Consider the following 23376-nt stretch of genomic DNA (forward strand, 5'->3'; position numbering starts at 1 on the left):
CATTACACATCGAAGTAAGAAAAGAAAGCTGCTTGATTTAATTATATTTTTGGGCTGGGAAGATGCAGAACAGGATGAGAATGCTGATGTGTTTTCCGTTAAGCAGATTTATATTTGAGCTTGGCAATTCATGCCAAGGGATCAAAAAATCTTGTCCTGGTTTGCGCTATCAATACAACCATTGCCTCCAGAAAAAGATATTCGACTCAGGTCACATGGATTGTATCTTTAACAAGAAAAGTTTTGTCGTTGCATGCAACAAGCCTGGTAGCAGAAAGGGTTTTTATTGGCAAAGGACTAACATTTATGCTAACTGTCTAATCTAGACTCCCCAGCGTCCAAACAAGTTTACTTTAATACATGACAACTACAATGCTATCGCAGCTTTCAAGGGAAGTTATTGAGTTTGCATGTCCAGTCAGGTGCCATGAATTTTAGTTCTGGCTCAATAAAGTGAAAATAGAAGAAAATAAGAAAAGGTGGCTATAAGAGATTTTAAAAGTTGAGGGAGAGAGGCTGTAGGATCGATTATAAAGGGTCGCAGTTAATTTATATTGCGAAAACACTTAAAGAAAAACACTGGTAAAGTTGACATAAACAGGGCTCTTCTGAGTATTATAAGAAGGAAAAAGACCCTTGGCAATTGCCACAGAGCTATAAGATAGTCAATGAAGTGGAAGCCAAGTTACTTGCTGGTCTTAGTAGAAGACCAGGTAATCCTGACATGGAATGAAATATAGGCATGGGATTCACTTGAGATCTAAATCTTTTAATTTTTTTTTGCTCAACTGAATTGTCAGACGGTTTAAGGTCTCTCCATTAAATTTTCGTGATTTATGAGTATTAGAGAAAATTGAAGGTACGTCTTTCCTCCTTATTGTGGTGGAGGTTCGTAAGTGGTGTATATTATAGGGGAGGGGAGATCAGCTCATTTGATTTTTGGTGTCTCCCTTTCTAGATTTTCAAGAGATAGCTTTTTGAGATATTCCCATTAAAAATGTCTTTATTTTTGTGTTTTCATTTAAAAAAATAAAACGAAGGAAGTTTTATCTCCCCACTAGATACTGAATTTTGTCCAATTCCCACCTTAATTCTTCGTGAATTGATGCCACTGAGTGTAATCATACTAATAAAGCTAAATAAAGGTTCTGCTTCCTAATACATTATAACCAATGACAAATTTGGTAATAACTTCTGTAAACTAGGTTTTGAAAATTATTAGAGAGTAACAAAAAAATACAAAAATAGAATAATACCGATCGATTGACGGTGCGCTACCGCTGCCCCACAAAGTTTTGCAGCAGTTTTTCCCAAGTCTTTTAAATTTTTCAAAACATTTGCCTAGAAATTTCCAAGATATGATTAGAAAAGCTAGATAAGTATAGTAATAAATTATGAGTTGCAGATATATCGATTTCATCTGTAATTTTCAATTTACGTGTTAGGTGATTAGCTTGGTATCTAAAGTAATAGCTAAATCGGATACATTTTATTGGTGAATTAAATAAGCTTGACAAGTAGGCCCGAAGAAATCAGAAATGAGAAGAGGAACTTGGGTATGGGTCTCCCTAATGCTTTCTGATTTTCACAGTTCTTTGAAAATCTCGTTAAAGATAGCATTGGAAATATAATCTCAACTAGAAGCCCTTCCCCCTATGCATATTTTCATATTATTTACGTGTTTCAGTTCATCTTCGCTAAAATTCAATTTACCATGGATATAAGTGCAAACGTGAAGATATCAAGACAGGACAATAAAGAAATTAATTCTTTTTGAAAGCTCAAATTATGATGCAAAACAAATGGCTCTAGCATAGACTAGCAAAGTCGAAACTTGAAACAAACAAAAATTACTGTTTCGTGGTTTATGTAGCATATTTTTGAAAAATCGTTTAATGGTGCTATGTTACCATGGGACTTGGTCTCTTCTTTTCTTCATTGCACCAAGTGCTGCAATCAATACGAGAAGAACAATACAGCCGGTAATTAAAATTGATCAGGCTTAACTTCTAATTATTATATCCCTTATTTAGCTAGTCAAAATATGTTCCAGCTCCGGTATATTGAATAGTGCAAAATGGCCCTTGTCTTGGGCTACGTCTATTCTAGTGCGTTTATTTAAAAAGGGGGATAGATTAGACCATGAGAATTATAGAGGTATAAGTCTAAGTAATTTACTTAGTAAGGTTTTTGCTAAGATATTGTGTCGTAGGATAGATAGTTGGATAGACCAAAACAAAATTTTATCAGATTCGCAGGCAGGGTTCAGAAAAGGCTATAGTCCTAAAAAAGGCTATAGACCGGGACACTCAAGGAGAAATTACAGACTGGGACACCGGGACACAAATGACGACTGGGACGTGTGTGTCCACTGACGTCATGTTTGTGTGTCGACTGACGTCATGTTTGTCGACTATAAATGACGACTGGGACACAGGGACACAACTACAACGGGGACGCCGGGGGGCAAAGGGGGATATATAAATGATGATGGGGACACAGGGAATGTTTGATTAGCAATGATTTGGCTTATGTATCTTTGGAAGTCCATATAATTTAGGGCACAAAGAACTTCTTGGTAAGAATTTGTAGAAAAGTTGAGGTGTAATCTTCCCTTCTTCCTTCAAACTCTTTAACTCGTTCTTAAACTTCTTTGTGTATGAGTCCGTCGGGTCAAAAGAAAGTTTTTTGTACGTTTTTTCATCTTTCAGTAAAGTGTTTAATTTTGAATCGTAGTCCCTGGTGTCCATTATCACTAAAGTGTAACCCTTTTGTGCTTTTGTAATAATAATGGATTCATCCCTTCTTAGATTTTTAAGAATATTTATGCCTTTGTTAGAATTATTAGGGATTTCCGGTTTTAAAGCAAACTCTGACGGGGTTTTAACTATAGAAGCTCTTACTAGGCTAACATCTTAGATTAGGATGGGGTTTTTATTTAAAGATGTTTCTATTAAAGAGATTTTTTCTTCTACTGAGACTTTATTAGTTCTAAAGCAAAATTTTGGACCTTTTTCTAATACGGACTTTTCTTGTAACGTTAAGGTCCTTGATGAAAAATTAATTACACCTCGTACAAGAGTTGACAAAGGTAATACGGGTTTCCCCCTCCCAACTCCCCTCAATGTCACCAGATCCGGTCGGGATTTAAAATAAGAGCTCTGAAACACAATATCCTTCTAAATAATAAATTTCATTGAGATCCGATCACCCGTCCGTAAGTTAAAAATACCTCATTTTTTCTATTTTTTCAAAAATAACCCTACCCCCCAACTACCCCAAAGAGAGTGGATCCATTCCGTTTATGTCAATCATGTATATAGGACTTGTGTTTATTTTTCCCACCAAGTTTCATCCCGATCCCTCCACTCTTAAGTGTTTTCCAAGTTTTAGGTTTCCCCCTCCCAACTCCCCCCCCCAATATCACCAGATCTGGTCAGTATTTAAAATAAGAGCTCTAAGACACGATATCATTCTAAACATCAAATTTCATTGAGATCCGATCACCCGTTCGTAAGTTAAAAATACCTCATTTCATCAAATTTTTCAGAATTACCCCCCCCCCCCCAACTACTCCAAAGAGAGCAGATCTGTTCCGATTATGTCAATAAAGTATCTGGGACTTGTGCATATTTTTCCCATCAAGTTTCATCCCGATCCCTCCACTCTAAGTGTTTTCCGAGATTTTCGGTTTCCCCCCTTCAACTCCCTCCTATGACATCAGATCCAGTCGGGATTTCAAATGAAAGCTCTGAGACACAATATCATTCCAAACATAAAATTTCATTAAGATCTCATCACCCGCTCATAAGTTAAAAATACTTCATTTTTTTCTATTTTTTCCGAATTAACCGGCCCCCCACTCCCCCAGACGGTTAAATCAGGAATACGACTATTTATAATTTAATCTGGTCCGGTCCCAGATACGCCTGCCAAATTTCATCGTCCTAGCTTACCTGGAAGTGCCTAAAGTAGCAAAACCGGGACCGACAGACAGACTGACAGACCGACAGAATTTACGATTGCTATATGTCACTTGGTTAATACTGAGTGCCATAAAAACCAATAAAGGCTAGAGAACTCCCTCCGTAACAACTTAGCTTTGCAGCCCCTCCCCACTAGAGTTAATCTATGGAACTTCCAATTCATTTTACTGGTTTAATGCGGTACAGAGGTGACAAGTAAATAAAGGATGCCTGATGACTCCACTAAATATAAGAGCAAGACCATACCTATTTACACCTCACTTACAACCAGTGTATATCATAAAATCCTGAAATAAAATAATATCTCACCTTGCGCCAGCGTAGTGGAACAGGCTTAGTCTTTGGGATTCGAAGCTCCTTGGTTCAATCCTTCGTGGCGCAAGGAAAATGATTGTTTCTTCCACTTTAACGTGATGTTTACTTTTCAGTCCTTTTTGAATCAAATAATAAAGAACTGAAAGTTAATTCGTAATGTACGTGTATTTATTGCTAACAATTAATAATTAATTGTTCATGAATTAATTATTCGCGGAGAGCCAAAATAACAACTTGCATTAATTCAAAAATGTTCAGAAATAAAACAAAATAAAAACAAGTTTTTTAAACTGCAAGTAAGGACCGATATTAAAACTTGAAAAGAACAGAAATTACCCCGTATATGAATGGGAAATAAAATAGTGGAGAATAAAAACATGTTTTAATTCAGAAACGTTCTCAAATTAAATAAAAAAAACAAGTTTTTTAAACTGCAAGTAATGAGCGACATTAAAACTTAAAACGAACAGAAATTATCCCGTATATGAAAGGGGCTGTTCCCTGCTCAACGCCTCGCTCTTTTCGCTAAAGTTTGACTCTGTCACAACTCTACTTTAAAAAAACAAAAAAAAAAGGAGGGAACACCTCCTTTCATATGTGGGGTACTTTCTTTTCGTTTTAAGTTTTAATGTTGCTCCTTACTTGCAGTTTAAAAACTTGTTTTTTTTTTATATTTAATTCGAAAAAGAGCCAAAGGAGCTGTAGCTCTGAAAAACATGTCGAAAACAGTCAAATTATTCAGAAAAAAAGAACATGAATAAAAATCATAGGAATTTAGAGACTTTGCTAAGCAAGTCCTTGAGGGCGAGAAGCTGTCTGTGTACATGTCCACAGTTTGTCATTAGAACAGCAAGGTATAAGGAAAATATGTTTATTAAAAGGAAATCTTATTTTACTGATGAAACAAATTGTTTCATTCTTATGTGAATTAAATAAAAAAAAACTAATTTTTTTAGCTGAAAGTAAGGAGCGACATTAAAACTTAAAACGAACAGAAATTACTCCGTATATGAAATGGGTTGTCCCCTCCACAATCCCTCGCTCTTTACGCTAAAGCTTTTAATTGTTTTAAAAAGTAGAATTGTGGCAAAGAGTCAAACTTCAGCGTAAAGAATGAGGGATTGCGGAGGGGACAACCCATTTCATATACGGAGTAATTTCTGTTCGTTTTAAGTTTTAATGTCGCTCCTTACTTTCAGCTAAAAAAATTAGTTTTTTTTTATTTAATTTCTGAACGTTTTTGAATTAATGCATGTTTGGTTTTGGCTCTCCGCACCTAAATTATTAAAATGAAATTTGTATATTAATTCTTTTTTTGGCTAAATCGCTTTCTCTTAGTTTTGATCAGACGATTTTGAGAAATAAGGGATGGAGAAGGAGGCCTAGTTGCCCTCCAATTTTTCGGTTACTTAAAAAGGCAACTACAACTTTTAATTTTTAACGAACATTTTTATTAGTAAAAAATACACGTAACTTAAGAATTAACTTACGTAACAAACTTTCATAACCTTATATTTTTATTATGTATACGAGGGGGTCTGTACCCTCGTTAATACCTCGCTCTTTACACTAAATCGTAAGTTTGTCCCAATTCTTTAAGAATGACCCCTGAATCAGAAAGGCCGTAGAATAAATAGTTGAAATTACTAAAAATACTTTAGCATAAAGAGCAAGGTATTTATATCCTCCTAAATACCTCGCTCTTTATGCTAAAGTAATTTTAGAACCCCTCATATGCGTAATTATCGCTGTTAGTTTTAAGTTTCAATGCTACTTCTTCCTTTCATTTGAAAAAACGTTTTCATGTTTATTTTTCATTGTTTTCTTATAGTAATGCTAGAGAATCCTGCGCCCTTTTCATTGAATTTTTCTTCCCTCATGACATATTCCTCCAAGGATAGATCCTCCAACATAGCCCCCTCTCCTCAGCCCCACCCCCAAACAAAATAAAATCCCCCTGAAAACGTCTGTACATTTCCCAATAACCATTACTATACGTAAACACTGGTCAAAGTTTGTAACTTGCAGCCCCTCCCCCAGGGATTGTGGGGGAGTAAGTCATCCCCAAAGACATAGTTATTATGGTTTTCGACTATGCTGAACAAGATGGCTATCTCAAAATTTTGATCCGTTGACTTTGGGAAAACATGAGCGTGGGAGGGGGCCTAGATGCCCTCCAATTTTTTAAGTCACTTAAAAAGGGCACTAGAACTTTTCATTTCCGTTAGAATGAGCCCTCTTGCGACATTCTAGGACAACTGGGTCGATACGATGACCCCTGTGGAAAAGAAAAAAAAACAAACAAATAAACACTCACTTTTACGACTTCCTACGACTTTTAGGGGGTGTTTCCCCCTATTTTCTTAAATAAGGCAAATTTTCTCAGGCTCGTAACTTTTGATGGGTAGGACTAAACTTGATGAAACTTATATATTTAAAATCAGCATTAAAATGCGATTCTTTTGGTGTAGCTATTGATATCAAAATTCAATTTTTTTGAGTTTTGGTTACTATTGAGCCGGGTCGCTCCTTACTACAGTTCGTTACCGCGAACTGTTTGATTATTTAAATAAAAAAACAAGTTTTTTAAATGAAAGTAAGGAGCAACATTAAAACTTAAAACGAACAGAACTTACTCCGTATGTGAAAGGGGCTTTTCCTTCTCAACGCCCCGCTCTTTACGCTAAAGTTTGACTCTTTCTCTTATCTCTACATTTTAAAACAGTGGGAGGAGGCCTAGGTGCCCTCCAATTTTTTTGATCACTTAAAAGGACACTAGAACTTTTCATTTCCGTTAGAATGAGCCCTCTTGCGACATTCTAGGACAACTGGGTCGATACGATGACCCCTGGGGAAAAAAAAAAAAAAAAACAAATAAACACGCGCCCGTGATTTGTCTTCTGGCAAAAAATACAAAATTCCTCATTTTGTAGATAGGAGCTTGAAACTTCTACAGTAGGGTTCTCTTATACGCTGAATCTGATGGTGTCATTTTCGTTGAGATCCTACGACTTTTAGGGGGTGTTTCCCCCTGTTTTCTTAAATAAGGCAAATTTTCTCAGGCTCGTAACTTTTGATGGGTAGGACTAAACTTGATGAAACTTATATATTTAAAATCAGCATTAAAATGCGATTCTTTTGATGTAGCTATTGATATCATAATTCACTTTTTTAGAGTTTTGGTTACTATTGAGCCGGGTCGCTCCTTACTACAGTTCGTTACCACGAACTGTTTGATTATTTAAATAAAAAAACAAGTTTTTTAAATGAAAGTAAGGAGCAACATTAAAACTTAAAACGAACAGAACTTACTCCGTATGTGAAAGGGGCTTTTCCTTCTCAACGCCCCGCTCTTTACGCTAAAGTTTGACTCTTTCTCTTATCTCTACATTTTAAAACAGTGGGAGGAGGCCTAGGTGCCCTCCAATTTTTTTGATCACTTAAAAAGGACACTAGAACTTTTCATTTCCGTTAGAATGAGCCCTCTTGCCACATTCTAGGACAACTGGGTTGATACGATGACCCCTGGAAAAAAAAAACAAAAAAAAACAAATAAACACGCATCCGTGATCTGCCTTCTGGCAAAAAATATAAAATTCCACATTTTTGTAGATAAGAACTTGAAACTCCTTGAAACTCAGAGAACATTAGGGTTCTCTGACACTCTAAATCTGATGGTGTGACTTTCGTTAAGATTCTATGACTTTTCGGGGTGTTTCCCCCTATTTTCTAAAATAGCGCAAATTTTCTCAGGCTCGTAACTTTTGATGGGTAATACTAAACTTGATGAAACTTATATATTTAAAATTAGCATTAAAATGCGATTCTTTTGATGTAGCTATTGGTACCAAAATTCCATTTTTTATACTTTTAGTTACTATTGAGCCGGGTCGCTCCTTACTACAGTTCGTTACCACGAACTGTTTGATTTGAAAAGTAGAGATCGCTGATGTACGTTTATATTATTTGTGCTTCTTTGTATATCTGGTCGTTTTTGGCTTTAACTACATTTTATCTTATCGTTTTCTTATTTTTCTTGCCTGGGAAACTAACAATGGTTTTTACATGTCCTTGAATCGGAGCTAACAGGGTGTGAGAGGAAGTTTACATCTGTAGTCTATGCACAATCACTTGTAGAGTTGGTTGTAACCGTGAAATAATCAACGACAGCACCCTCTCTCAGCTCAAAGATAACCAAAAAGCCAAATCAAACTGAAAAATTTGATCAAAGTGGGCAAGCCTTAGATGCCCCCACCCCCTTCAAATCCAAATAGAAATCTGAAAGCGGTTAAGATGTGTTACGCCTGAGAAAGAGAAATCCATATAAGAGCGTTTGAGGTAGAGAAACGGTGTCACGTTTGCATCCCAACATTAATACTTTTCTCATTGATGACGGTAAAGGAGGTTTGCTAGTGCTTCCTTCTTTACAGTAATATTAGAAATTTGGCACTGAGGCAAGAAATGAATATATAAACTAAGAGAGATGCAATTTTCTTTTTGAAGCTGGTCAATACTATCTGAAGAGCTTGCACCATTTTGAAGTGATTCACGATTTAGAAAATTATAAGGCGGTGACAAATGCTTTTTAGTTATACACAACAGAAAAAAAGAGACTATGTAAGGACTATGGTAAAAAATGACCAAGGACCTCATTCGCTTTCTCAAACTGGTGGCTAAAAGCGGATACCATGGACCGATGGGACAATGTATACTGGTTTTAGCTTCAACATAAAATGCGCCTAAAATAGCAGTTAATATTATTAGGAACCGCAAATTGGTCCCATTTCCCCTTTAGTGTTCTGTATATCCTCTTCCTACCATTACTTTCTATTTATTGGAAGACAGGTGAATCTCGCCTTGTTTGAAGCAAAATCATGCAAGTAGACTCAACCTATGTTATTGGAGTCATAAAATTGGTCGTTGATGATCTCCAACACCCCCTCTTCTTCTCTATACGTGTGCCGTGAACTGTACAAAATGAATTTTATGAAATAATAAGAAAAAAGTGGATATTCCTCCTTCCTTAACATAAGTAAACATTCCCCTATTACATGACATTCAAAGAAGTCTTGAAACATCTTGAAAAACGTTTTGACGGTGTAATCGCGTGATAGGGGGCCCTCGATGGAACTGGATGCTAAGGCTTCCCAATGGAAATGGTTGCTAGTGGCCTCAGTGATTTTCTTAGAGCCCCCAATTTAACTGGATGTTATGCCCTCCGATGGAAATGAATGCTAGATCCCCGAGTAAAATTGGATGCTATTGCCCCTGGTGGTGAGGTTAGAAACCTGATGAAAAAGGATGCTTTGGCTCCTAAGGAATTGGATGCCAGCCCCCTCCCTCAGAAATTTTGGCTTTTGGAGACGTCGGTGGCTAGGTTGGAGAACCGATGAAATTGGATGTTAGGGTATCCGATGGAGTTGGATGCTAAGGTTCTGGATTATATGGTTCCCATGGACCAGTCCATATGGTCCCATGGACCATGGACCATGGACCCAATAGAGCTGGATAGTAGGGCCCCCAAGTGAAATTAATTTTTAGGGCTTCATTGGAATTGGATGCCAGGGTCCTGATTGAGCTGCTTGCTAGGGTCTGGTGTCTTGAAGGTTCCTCACTAGTGGAACCTGAAGGTCTCTCTCATCTTGCCTTCGTAGATTCTTTAAGCATCAGAGAAACTTAAATGTAAGAACTAAAGAAATCATGATCATGATTTCATGATAAGAAATCATGAGAAAAATTACCCGAATAAAATGTCTTAAGAAAACTTTTGAAATGCGTTGAAACTCTTTGAAAAATGTCTTGAAGAAAACTGTCTAAGAATTTCTTGAAATGTCTTGACACATTTTGAAAAATATCTTTAAAAAAATGTCTTGAAATGTCTTGAAGCGTCTTGAAACTTGAAAAATATCATAATAAAACTCCCCTGCTTGACTAGAGGACTCTAACATTCCCTATTACATAACAGTCAAAAGTAAACAATCCCTGTTACGTAAAAACCAAGAGTAAACAAACTCTTTTGCGTAATACCAAAAGTAAACAAAACCTATTACGTGACATGTTTTTTCTTGGCCCTCTAACTAGTCCTATTACATAACAACAAAAGAAATCCTGACGTAAAGATGTCCTGGCCGTCGTAGGTTTTGACGTAACATGCTCCTACTGGCTGTTATGGAATGATGGGATATGGCTCTGTTTAAAAGCAGGAATAGGAGTCCATTTAAAAGCATTATTCTGTCACTACTTTCGGGCTCGTACTGCTGAAACTCCCATGTGTTAAGACGGGATTTTGGTTGAGAATAATAAGTAAAGATGTAGTGTTGCCCAATAGAACCAGGACATAGAGGACAAAATACTTCTTTTTTTTATCCTGCTTCTACTGAATACTTTTTCTGCACTTTTTATTGTTTACTAACAAAAAAAGATTTTTCTTTTAAAAATGGTCAAGATGCTAGTGTTAAAGACTTTTGTAAGGTTTTTCATAACATCGCCTATGAACCTAATTTTTCCAATCAACGCTCCTGGTCCACCACTTCCACTTTTGACGAGCAAGCTTACATTATAGGAGTTCTTCCTTACAAAAAGGAAAGGACCCTTCAAGAGGTTAAAGAAGAGACCGTAAGCTCTCGTGCTGTCACAAGATCAGCTACCCCAGCTTGGTGTTTGAATATAACTAATCGTTTTTTTTTTTTCGAAAAACCTGAAATACTGTATATTTTTTATGAGAAAATGTAAATATTTTTATCATTACACATCGAAGTAAGAAAAGGAAGCTGCTTGATTTAATTATATTTCTGGGCTGGGAAGATGCAGAACAGGATGAGAATGCTGATGTGTTTTGCGTTGAACAGATTTATATTTGAGCTTGGCAACTCATGCCAGGGGATCAAAAAATCTTATCCTGGTTTGCGCTATCAATACAACCATTGCCTCCAGGAAAAGATATTCGACTCAGGTCACATGGATTGTATCTTTAACAAGAAAAGTTTTGTCGCTGCATGCAACAAGCTTGGTAGCAGAAAGAGCTTTTATTGGCAAAGGACTAACATTTATGCTAACTGTCTAATCTAGACTCCCCAGCGTCCAAACAAGTTTACTTTAATACATGACAACTACAATGCTATCGCAGCTTTCAAGGGAAGTTATTGAGTTTGCATGTCCAGTCAGGTGCCATGAATTTTTAGTTCTGGCTCAATAAAGTGAAAATAGAAGAAAATAAGAAAAGGCGGCTATAAGAGATTTTAAAAGTTCAGAGAGAGAGGCTGTAGGACCAATTATAAAGGGTCGCAGTTAATTTATATTGCGAAAACACTTAAAGAAAAACACTGGTAAAGTTGACATAAACAGGGCTCTTCTGAGTATTATAAGAAGGAAAAAGACCCTTGGCAATTGCCACAGAGCTATAAGATAGTCAATGAAGTGGAAGCCAAGTTACTTGCTGGTCTTAGTAGAAGACCAGGTAATCCTGACATGGAATGAAATATAGGCATGGGATTCACTTGAGATCTTACAAAGTATATTTAGAGATGCGGTACTATAAAATTAATTAATTCCCTATTTTTTTTTTTGCTCAACTGAATTGTCAGACAGTTTAAGGTCTCTCCATTAAATGTTCGTGATTTATGAGTATTAGAGAGAATTGAAGGTACGTCTTTCCTCCTTATTGTGGTGGAGGTTCGTAAGTGGTGTATATTATAGGGGAGGGGAGATCACCTCATTTGATTTTTTGTGTCTCCCTTTCTAGATTTTCAAGAGATAGCTTTTTGAGATATTTCCATTAAAAATGTCTTTATTTTTGTGTTTTCATTTAAGAAATTAAAACGAAGGAAGTTTTATCTCCCCACTAGATACTGAATTTTGTCCAATTCCCACCCTAATTCTTCGTGAATTGATGCCACTGGGTGTAATCATACTAATAAAGCTAAATAAAGGTTATGCTTCCTAATACATTATAAGCAATGACAAATTTGGTAATAACTTCTGTAAACTTGGTTTTGAAAATTATTAGAGAGTAACAAAAAAATACAAAAATAAAATAATACCGATCGATTGGCGGTGCGCTACCGCCACCCCACAAAGTTTTGCAGCAGTTTTTTCCAAGTCTTTTAATTTTTTCAAAACATTTGCCTAGAAATTTCCAAGATATGATTAGAAAAGCTAGATAAGTATAGTAATAAATTATCAGTTGCAGATATATCGATTTCATCTGTAATTTTCAATTTAGGTGTTAGGTGATTAGCTTGGTATCTAAAGTAATAGCTAAATCGGATACATTTTATTGGTGAATTAAATAAGCTTGACAAGTAGGCCCGAAGAAATTAGAAATGAGAAGAGGAACTTGTGTATGGGTCTCCCTAATGCTTTCTGATTTTCACGGTTCTTTGAAAATCTCTTTAAAGATAACATTGGAAATATAATCTCAACTAGAAGCCCTTCCCCCCTATGCATATTTTCATATTATTTTCGTGTTTCAGTTCATCTTCGCTAAAATTCAATTTACCATGGATATAAGTGCAAACGTGAAGATATCAAGACAGGACAATAAAGAAATTAATTCTTTTTTAAATCTCAAATTATGATGCAAAACAAATGGCTCTAGCATAGACTAGCAAAGTTGAAACTTAAAACGAAGAAAAATTACTGTTTCATGGTTTATGGAACATATTTTTCAAAAATCGTTTAATGGTGCTATGTTACCATGGGACTTGGTCTCTTCTTTTCTTCATTGCACCTAGTGCTGCAATCAATACGAGAGGAACAATACAGCCGGTAATTAAAATTGATCAGGCTTAACTTCTAATTATTATATCCCTTATTTAGCTAGTCAAAATATGTTCCAGTTCCGGTATAATGAATAAAGCAAAATGGCCCTTGTCTTGGGCTACGTCTATTCTAGTGCCTTTATTTAAAAAGGGGGATAGATTAGACCATGAGAATTATAGAGGTATAAGTCTAAGTAATTTACTTAGTAAGGTTTTTGCTAAGATATTGTGTCGTAGGATAGATAGTTGGATAGACCAAAACAAAATTTTATCAGATTCGCAGGCAGGGTTCAGAAAAGGCTATAGTCCTATAGATTAGATGATTATAGATTATGATTAGGAAACAGGTTAGGAGAAAAGAGGGCAGGCTATTTGTTGCATTTTTGGATTTCAAAAAGGCGTTTGATGGAGTGGATAGAAGTTTAATGATAGATTTGTTGTTCCGGACGATTTTGATAAGAAAAGGGGGGGCCTAGTTGCCCTCCAATTTTTGGTAACTTGAAAGTACAACAACAATTTTTTGTTAGTAATAAATATAGGTAACTTACGAACTAACCTACATAATGAACTTCTATATTTGTGTATTTTTATCACATATATGAAAGGGTTCGCCCCCTCGTCAATACCTCGCTCTTTACACTAGAGCTTGAATTTTGTCCCAATTCTTTAAGAATGGCCCCTGAATCACAAAGGCCGTAGAATAAATATTTGAAATTATTGAAAATATTTTAGCGCAAACATCAAGGTATTGTGGAGGAGAAAAATCCCCTTATATACGTAATATTTTCTGTTTGCTTTAAGTTTTATTGCTGCTCATTACTTCCAGTTCAAAAAATTATTAATTTTCTCATTGTTTTTTTTTAATAATGCTAGAAAATCCTGCGCCCACTTCATGAAAATTCTCTTCCCTCATGATAAATGCCTCCATGGAAAGATCCCCCGCGTAACCCAATCAAACCGACCCATCCCTCCCCAACGTGAAAAAGTCCCCCTGAAAAAGCCTGTACACCTCATAGTAACCATTACTGTATGTAAACAATGGTCAAAGTTTGTAACTTGCAGCCCCTCCCCTGGGAACTCTTGGAGATGATGGCGTCCCCAAGGACATATTTATTAGGCTTTTGACTAATTTGAACAAAATGGCTGTCTCAAAATTTTGATCTGGCGACTTTGGGGATAAAAAGGGCGTTGGAGGGGGCCTAGCCACCCTCCAATTTATTGGTCACTTAAAAAGGACACTATAACTTTTAATTTCCGTTAGAATGATTCCTCTTGTGACATTCTAGGATAACTGTGTCGATAAGATCACCCCTGGGAAACAAAAAAAAAAAAAAAAAAAAAAAAATACGCATCCGTGATCTATCTTCTGGCAAAAAATACAAAATTCCACATTTTGTAGAACCTTTGTAGTACCATTTTTGTAGCTTGAAACATTTACAGTAAGGTTCACTGATACACTGAATCTGATGGTGTGATTTTCGTTAAGATTATATGACTTTTAGAAGGTAATTCCCCATTTTTCTAAAATAAGGCGAATTTTCTCAGGCTCGTAACTTTTGATGGGTAAGACTGAACTTGATGAAACTTATGTATCTAAAATCAGCATTCATCATATTTAGAAGGACCTCGTAACCCAGATCTCTTATTTTAAATCTAAACCGGATCCAGCGTAATTGGGGGGTGGGGCAGTTGGGGGGACTGGAAATCTTAGAAAATACTTAAGGCTGTGAGATCAGGATGAAATTGGATGGGAAGAATAAAAACCTGTCTAAGATACGTGACTGACATAACCGGACCGAATCTTCTCTCTTTGGTAGAGTTGAGGGGGGGGGTAATTTTGAAAATTGAGGTATTTGTAACCTAAGAAAGTGTGACCAGAGCTAAATGAAACTTGATATTTAGAAGGATCTTGTGCTTTAAAGCTCTAATTTTAAATTCCGACCAGAATCTGTGACATTGGGGGGAGTTGAAGGAGGAAACCGGAATTCTTGGAAAACGTGAAAATTGGGATATTTTTGTCTTACGAATATGTGATCGGATCTTAACGAAGTAGGTGATCGGATCTTAATGAATTTTGATATTGAGAAGGACCTCGTGTCTCAGAGCTTTTATTTTAAATCCCAATCGGCATTAAGCCTCTGATTTTCCTTTTAAATTTATCTATTGATTCTTAGAATTTTGCTAGGGCTCATGCCATATGAGCTCTTGGCTCTACCGACCTTGTTACAAGTGCCATATGCTCTTAGCTCTTGTTTATTTCTCAAACTATAACATATAGAACAATACCCATGAATAAGGCTTTTTGATTGTGAAATTCTCGCAGAAAATTACACGAAAAATCAAGAAAGAAAATTTTTAAATAAAAATTAATATAGAAAATTACTTCCGTAAAAAATAATTCACGATTCAAATTAAAAACTTTCTCCTTAAACAAAACTTGTCGGTATATTTTCGTCTCGGCAATACATGTAGATTGACTGACATAAATCTAAAAAATTATAATTGTCAAAACTGACAAATTTTGTTGACCAGGAACATACTAATTAAAACCAAATGAGGCACCCGCCCATTAGAAAACAACTATGTTATACAATATGTTACAAAAACAATACTTTATTTCATTTAAAACCTTGTCGAGCTGAATACATCACAGTGAACTTTGAATACACGTGGAATGTCATTAAAGGGAACAATTACTACATACAAATATATACAGCCTATATACAAACGAAAACCCAATAAAGACACGTCACAAAAAAGCCTATTCTTTTATTGAACTATTCTTTTATAGAATTCATCTAAACAAATTTACTCCTTCGACATTGGTTAGAAAAATAATGTTTTGTCGTCAAGGATAAAGGATATAAATTATTCACAGAGTATAATATAAGAAAATAATACAGATAATAAAACCAGACAAGAGTGTAATATAAGAAGGCAGAACTGTAATAAATAACACTTATAAGGTATATAATAATACCAAGAATATAAAACATACTAAACTATAAGTAATAAGAATATCATCTTTTTAAATTACCTTTTCATCTCATTGTGTTCCACTTTATTCTTCAGTAAGAGTGTCATTTCACGTGGGGAAACAAAACAGGACTAAAAACAAGCAATGAATGATAGAAAAAATTTCAATAACGTCGACAATGAGAAAAAAATATTAATAATGTAAAAAAAAGGTTCTAAAGCCAAACCCGGTAGCGGATCCATATAAAAGCCCCACTCCCCCACACATCTGGTTTGGACGTATTTTGTAGTATGGAATGGACACCTAGCATGGACAAGAATCCTCATTGTGCGGGTAGAAAAATTTCAATAACGTCGACAATGACAAAAAATATATTAATAACGTAAAAAAAAAGTTCTAAAGCCAAACCCGGTAGCGGATCCATATAAAAGCCCCCCTCTCCCACACATCTGGCTTGGATGTATTTTATAATATGAAATGGATACCTAGCATGGACAAGAATCCTCATTGTGCAGGTACTTATAAATTTCAATTCGAATGCACCTAATCCTTGCAAAATCAAGAGCTTAGCTATTATATGAATATATAAAGTATTTATATATATATTTATGGGCTTTGGGACAGAGTCTCTACTTTTCTGGTGGACCGCTAGCACCATTCTGGTTGTACATCCCTCACCCATAACTTGTAACCAGGGAATTAAATACTGCCAAGAAAAATAAAGATAGATTCCTATAATTTTGTAATTTTAAGGGATTGCCCAAGGCCGCAAACAAGAATTATTACTAATTTGGGAATTTGTTACTGTGAGTGACCGATATTGGTGAATGTTGTCGACATTCACTGGTGAATATCTGAAATAGCTTTTTCTCTCCTTTGAATTAGTCAGCGTTGCCAGTCAACTTTTCAGTTTTATGCAAGGTTTGATGGTGACAGGTTAGGTTAGATTGGGTTTAGATTAGATCCCTAAACCATTTCTGAGATTCATAACCTAATTTAACCTACCCCAATCTTACTTTAACTTTTACCATTAAAGTTTGCATAAGACTGAAAAAGTTGATTCGCAAAACTAATTGAATTCAAGCAGAGAAAAAGGAATTTCAGACATTTACCGGTGAATGTGGACATTAAACAGATTTCAGACATTCACAAAAACAGCTTCTCTAAACTAAAAAATAAAATAAAAAATACTTCCAGAGCCACATCCAGTAGTGGATTCAGTTACCCCCCCCCTTCCCACACTCCGCACATGCTTTGATTCCTTTATTATTTTCTGCAGATTTCACTTACATTTGAGCAATTATATACAATATGAAAAAAAACATTAACCCTCTAGGCATCCCCTCCCCTCCCCACCATATTCTTTCTAAAATCCTAGATTAAACAGTGAATATTTCCTCATTTTATTATTTCCAGTGAACTTAGTGCTAGAATGTCTTAAGTAATGGGGAGTTGAAATATTTATCGAGTCAAGCAGCTGAACCCAGCCCAATCCTAGCCACTTTTATTCCTGACTCACTTGATATCAATATGTATGCTTACCAGATATAGGAATAATTAATACTTTCAGGCACACAATCATAATTTCCTTCAAATAAGAAATGTCTGAAAATAATAAACACTTGTAGTTTGAATGCAGCATCTGGGAGATTTGAGGTTGGGCTAAAATGACCCATGTTAAAGCTAATCCAAAAAATAAAACATTTTTATCGGACAAGGACGCAAGCAGTCATTAAAAAATAACGCGCTGGATGAAATTTTTTGGCTTTTTATATTTTCAACTTGACATTTATCCTGAAAAAAGATCTTAAGTGGTGCCTTCTATTGCATGATAAAAAATGAAAGACGTGGATGTAGATATAAAAGAACAGTTATATGACTCTAAGGAATGTAAGCAAAAACTAATAAAAAAGTAAAATAAATGGAAAAAAAGGACAAGTAATAAAAAAAAACGGAAATAGATATAAAAGACGGGGTTAGGTAAACTCGACAAAAAAAGGGAACACAGTGGTTATAAACAAGTTAAAATAAGCATTTCCCTTGTCTCTATGCACTGACCTCTAAATGGTTTTGCAAAAGGAGCTTTCGAAAATAAATAGACCTATGTTGAACAGGAAATGCAATTTTATAAAAATCCTACAAATACTTCTTTTGAAGGAAGAGAAACAAACCTTCAAAGCACACAGACATACGAAAAAATTAAAAAATTTAAAATAGAAAGGAATGGTATAGGGATAATAATGGTGCCAGACACTGATTGATATTTCAACAGTGCTCGCTGACCATCCTCGACAGAAACTCTAAATATTAATACTAATTTTTCGCTAGTATTTCTGAATAGGCGCTTAAAAAATAAGACAACAGTGAACGAAGAACAAAGAAAAAATAATAAGAAACCAAAGGGAAGACATTAATAAGGATAATTTTCAGCCAAAAAATGATGAATATGAAACAAAGAAGATATTTCAGCAACAACCTCTGCTAAGCCGTCTTCAGTGCAAAAAAAGATATGTAAAAATTACAAAACTTAAGAAATATAAAAAAAGAACAAAAGGCTAGTTTTATTTTATTTTTCTGAGCACTGAAGATAGCTTGATGGATATCTTTAACAAAATATCTGCTTTGGTTCGTATTTCTCATTCTTCGGCAAAAATTACCCGTAGCAAAAAAAAGCTTCTTCTTGTTCTTCTTCCTTTTAATTTTTGTTTTGTCATTCAGTTCCTTTTTAAGACAGTTCAGTTTTCTTTATTAAGCAAAAAAGGTTTAAACCTTTTTTTTCAGTTTTTACATTATGTTTCCTCAGAAAGTTATGTTCCAATTCAACTTAATAATGTTCAGCTCGACATCGCTGCCAAATTTGCATAGCTGTTCAACGCTCAGAATTTAGAAACAAGTGGAAAGCAGCTATGACTTTTGTAACGTTAAAAAAGTTTGACCGAAATGTAAAAGCTTGTAATCCCAATGTTTGTTTTGAGACGAGAAATTCACCGTATTAGTCTTATTGAAGTAATTCTATAGCTTTATTTAGAAATAAACATTTACTTATATCACCACAAGGAAGGTAGGAGGGATTCAGCCCGTGTCCCCAACTTCCAAAATTTCGATATTTGTATGTTTTGCTCAATAATCAATAAGGTTGTTTCAAATTTGCAATTTCCCTCCCCTGCTAAGTATAACCCTTCACCTTTGAAGGAAAGTCTTTTGAACAGGTTTTTAATCGTCCAGAAGAGAAAATTATCTCTTTGACCAAAATCTTCTTATTGAGTTTTATAAGTCCACTAATTCTCCCAGTTTATTGTCATGAGGTAAGCCTGAAAAGCGTCTTTGGTGCAAAGCTCTTTCCGTAAGCTGACGGTGAGGTTCCATGCTGTCTTTCAAAATTCTCATAAATTTGTTTTCGCTATGAAGTTTTACCATTAAAATTGACAGAGATTATAGTTGCCATTCCTGAATCTGCTTCAAATTACCATTTTTTTTTATCACTTGATAGTTGTTTTCAAAAAGCATGTTAAAATTTTAAATGCTATTTAATTTTAATTGATGCTACATGCTAATAAAATTTAAATGCTAAGTAAATTTTCTTAATTCTATAATGGAATTTTTCATATTTCACAAAATTTCTCGCATGCCTTTACAGTAAAAACGGAAAAAGAAAAAAAAATGAAATCAGAAAGCGAATAACATATTTAAAGCATCAATGACAGGTCATGTTAACAGTTAAAACCTTAAAGTTAAATGAAAAAGGAAAGAAGACAAGTTCTGATTACACGCTCAAATATCTTGGTGGAGGGTGTTTGAGGGGAGGAGGGCTATCTTATAGATCTGAAAAACAATAAGTAAATATGCACTTTCTGAACGCATAATAGATAATACGGATACTTCTTTTTGGCAAATACATTTTATATTCTTTGTAGCCCCCCCCTCCCAAAAAAAAAAATCTGAAACTCTATCTAGACGAAATTATAGTCATTTCCCCGTTCTAATACAGTAAAAAAAAATGCCACATTACCGTATTAGTCTTATTGAAGTAATTCTATAGATTTACCTAGAAATACACATTTACTTATATCACCACAAGGATGATAGAGGGGATTCAGCCCGTGCCCCCACCTTCCAAAATTTTCATATTTGTATGTTTTGCTCAATAATATAAAACTTACATAAACATTAAATGTAATCTAAAACTTACGGCATATATAGAAATTATTCCCCTTAGGAATATGGCAAAGTAAAAAAAAAAAACAGCAATAAATTCCATCATGTTCCCTTAAAATAACCTTTTTAATTAATTCCTCAAGGGATTCCCTGAAAAGTTGAACCTCTAGTAAGACAAAATTGTAGTCACATTCCCATTTTAAAACATTTGAAAATTGACGGGCGTTTGATAAATAAAGAAAATATGATATAAAACTTATTAAATATATAAAACTTATTTCCTTAAAAAGGAATATGGCAAAGAAAAAAAACGACTAGAAATTCAATTCCACCGAGTTCCCTTAGAATAGCCTCTTCTGTCAATTTCCCCAGAAATAGCTAATTCTCGCCGAACATTGTCAATAATCCTACAAACAAATTCCTCAGTTGACGAACGACTTTCATCAGCTCTGATTGGTCGACTATCCCGTCTTGACGGAATGGATGAAGCGTTGATTTGATCTACCCCTCTGACTTTAATGGGAGTAAGAGTGACGTCACTGGGAAGGCGAGCGCGCAGTTGGGAGGCACGGTGCTCCATTGAAGGCCTGAAATTAAAAGAAATCTGTATTGAATTTTCGAGCTCTTGATTTCATTGTATATTTGAATCAGAACAGACTCACCGTAAAATGGATTAAAATGAAAATGATTAAAGGAATTTCATGGAATTTTTTGGGACATTTTAAAAATAACTAGACATTTCAGGGGGCTACAGGTCTGAACGTCACTGTGAAGCATAATTTACAATTGGAAGTAAAAGATTTCATTAAAGGACTGTACCAAATATTGTCCTTTCGGCCAACCATCTAGGGCTAACGAAAAGCAGGTCGTCCGAGAATTAGGACTAAAGGAAAAGCAGGTTGGGGTGGGAGGAAATTGTAAAGAAAGATTGAAGGGAAAGGGTGCTTCCTGGGAGGGTATAAAGAGGAACACCTTAAACAGATTAGGATGGAGAAGGAGCCTGCACAGCTGTTTGGCCTCTTGTGGCTTGGTGCTGTGGTGAGTTGTTAGTAGCAGTAGTAAAGAGGAATAACGAACTAAAATATGGTTTTACTTTGGGTTAAATAAATTGAACAACCGAAACCCCTGACCTTTCTTCATGATCAAATTACAAAAAAAAAAACGAATTCTTATTGAAGTAAAAATCGAATTTAGAACGTAAAAATAGCAGAAATCACCTCATATATAATATCAAACCTAAAACAAGCAAGAATTACTGAATTGCTATATTTACAATTTATTATTTATACATTTATGTAGTTTAATTATATTATAAAATTACAATTACTTATAATTTAATTAAATTTTATAAACATTCATAGAATTAGAATTAATATAAATGTAGATGCATTTATATACCATTTTATACATTTGTCATTACTATAAGCTGCTGCAGGAATAACTACAACTGAAAACTCATCTCAATATCAAGCTACCCAAGTCCAAAACAGCTACACAACATGCTTATCATTATGAATAAAAAAAGTTCAACCTAAGTCAAACATAGATTACAATGAACAGTAAGGCATAACTTAAAAAACAACAGAAATTACTGCAAATACGGTTTGCGTTGTCCACCCTCAGCCCCCCCCCCCCCCAGAAGGCTAGATATGTATTTTTAGCTTTACTGAAAACTAAACAGACTGCTTAGATTAAAAGTTTTTTTCGGCCAAATAATTTAGTTATCTGAACAGGATTATATCGAAGAAGAAGAAGGAGCGACAAAAGTAAACATTTCAAAGTAATAAAATTAAGCAGATAGTCACAACTAAAAAAGGTACAGAATTTTTAAACAGTTCAATTTTTACATAGTTCCGTGTTTATACAATTCTTAAATAGTTCTTCGTATAAAACTCCAAAAATTTGTGCAGTATTTTATTCGTAATTTTAAAATGAAAAAGAAAACTGCCGAAAACATTTTTGTTTTCAGCAAAGCACAACAGTAGCCTTCCAGAAGGATTAAATGTTGGCAACACACAGCATATTTGTGGAGAATTCAGTTCGTTTCAACTTTGGCTTCATTACTCATTTTAATTTCTGTCTGTTTTTAGTTGTATTTCATGTAATTTATTGTACTTGTAATCTAACAACTCGTAGTAATTTCTGATCTTTTTATTTTTAAATTTATTTTATTTTTAATTTTGCTCTTAAGTTTTCCATCAAACTTGGCTTTTTAAATTCCATTTTTTTAATACAAATAGTTTTTGTTATACATTAGGCTAATAGTAGAAATGTTGGGTAACAAGTTATAAAAACACCATCAGTTAATGCAATTACTTGTAAAACTTTGCATCTGTGGTTGTGATGGTTGGAATCACATTGATAAGGGTACTAGGGGCAGAGATTGTAGAATTTTTCACTGCATAAACACTAGTGGTAGTTGTGGTTTTCACTTTGATGAAAATTGTGATTTTCACTTTGATGAAAATCAAACATCAGTCGTTGAATGATGCACTTTCTGTGTTTTGGTTTGGAACTTAAATGTTGCAATATCACCACTACATTTTAATCAACAAGTTAAAAAATCCTAAAATAGTAGAAACTTGTTCCATACAGCCTTTACTGGACTAAAATCCTTAAGCAACAAGTTTAAAACATCAACAATATTAATGATTTGGTCGATAAAATTAGAACAATACAAACGACAATGATAAATTAAATTTACATGAATTTCTTTTCCCAGAAAAATAAAGAGTGAATTCAAAACTTAAAACAAGCAGAAATTAGCTTGCATGCGACGTCAAAACCTAAAAAGAGCAGAAATTAAGATAAAAAAAGAAAACAGAAAAAAGAGCGAAACAAATAAAAAGTAAATTTAAAGCTGAAAAAAGCAGACATTAACTTATATAGACGTCAAAACGTAAAAAGAGCAGAAATTAAGAAAATTGAAAGGCTAAAAAAATATAGCAGAAAAAGGGCAGAAAAACAAAGAGTAAGTTTAAACTTAAAACAAGCAGAGACTAGCTTACAAACGACATCAAAACCTAAAATACAGTAGAAATTACAAAAAGAAAAATGAAAGAAAAAAGAGAAAAAAGCAGAAAAAAGACCAGGAAAATAAGGAGTAAATTTAAAACTTAAACAAGCTGAGATTAGCTTGCATGCGACGTCAAAACCTAACAAGAGCAGAAATTAAGAAAAAAGA

At 34.7% G+C, this 23376-nt stretch overlaps 1 protein-coding gene and 1 long non-coding RNA gene across 2 annotated transcripts in view; one reads left to right on the plus strand and one right to left on the minus strand.

Moving 5' to 3' along the window:
- Positions 1–23376, plus strand: part of LOC136036899 (uncharacterized) — an 83279-nt gene that overhangs the window by 56801 nt on the left and 3102 nt on the right. The window lies entirely within an intron of this gene.
- LOC136036898 (protein tramtrack, alpha isoform-like) overlaps positions 15925–23376 on the minus strand; it is a 96034-nt gene continuing 88582 nt past the window's right edge. The window contains exon 8 of the mRNA XM_065719275.1: positions 15925–20779. Within this exon, the coding sequence (XP_065575347.1) occupies positions 20515–20779 (265 nt within the window). The 3' untranslated portion in view covers positions 15925–20514. The remainder of the gene's footprint in view (positions 20780–23376) is intronic.

The sequence above is a fragment of the Artemia franciscana genome, chromosome 16 (assembly GCF_032884065.1).
Source record: "Artemia franciscana chromosome 16, ASM3288406v1, whole genome shotgun sequence".
In the NCBI taxonomy this organism is placed as follows: domain Eukaryota; kingdom Metazoa; phylum Arthropoda; class Branchiopoda; order Anostraca; family Artemiidae; genus Artemia; species Artemia franciscana.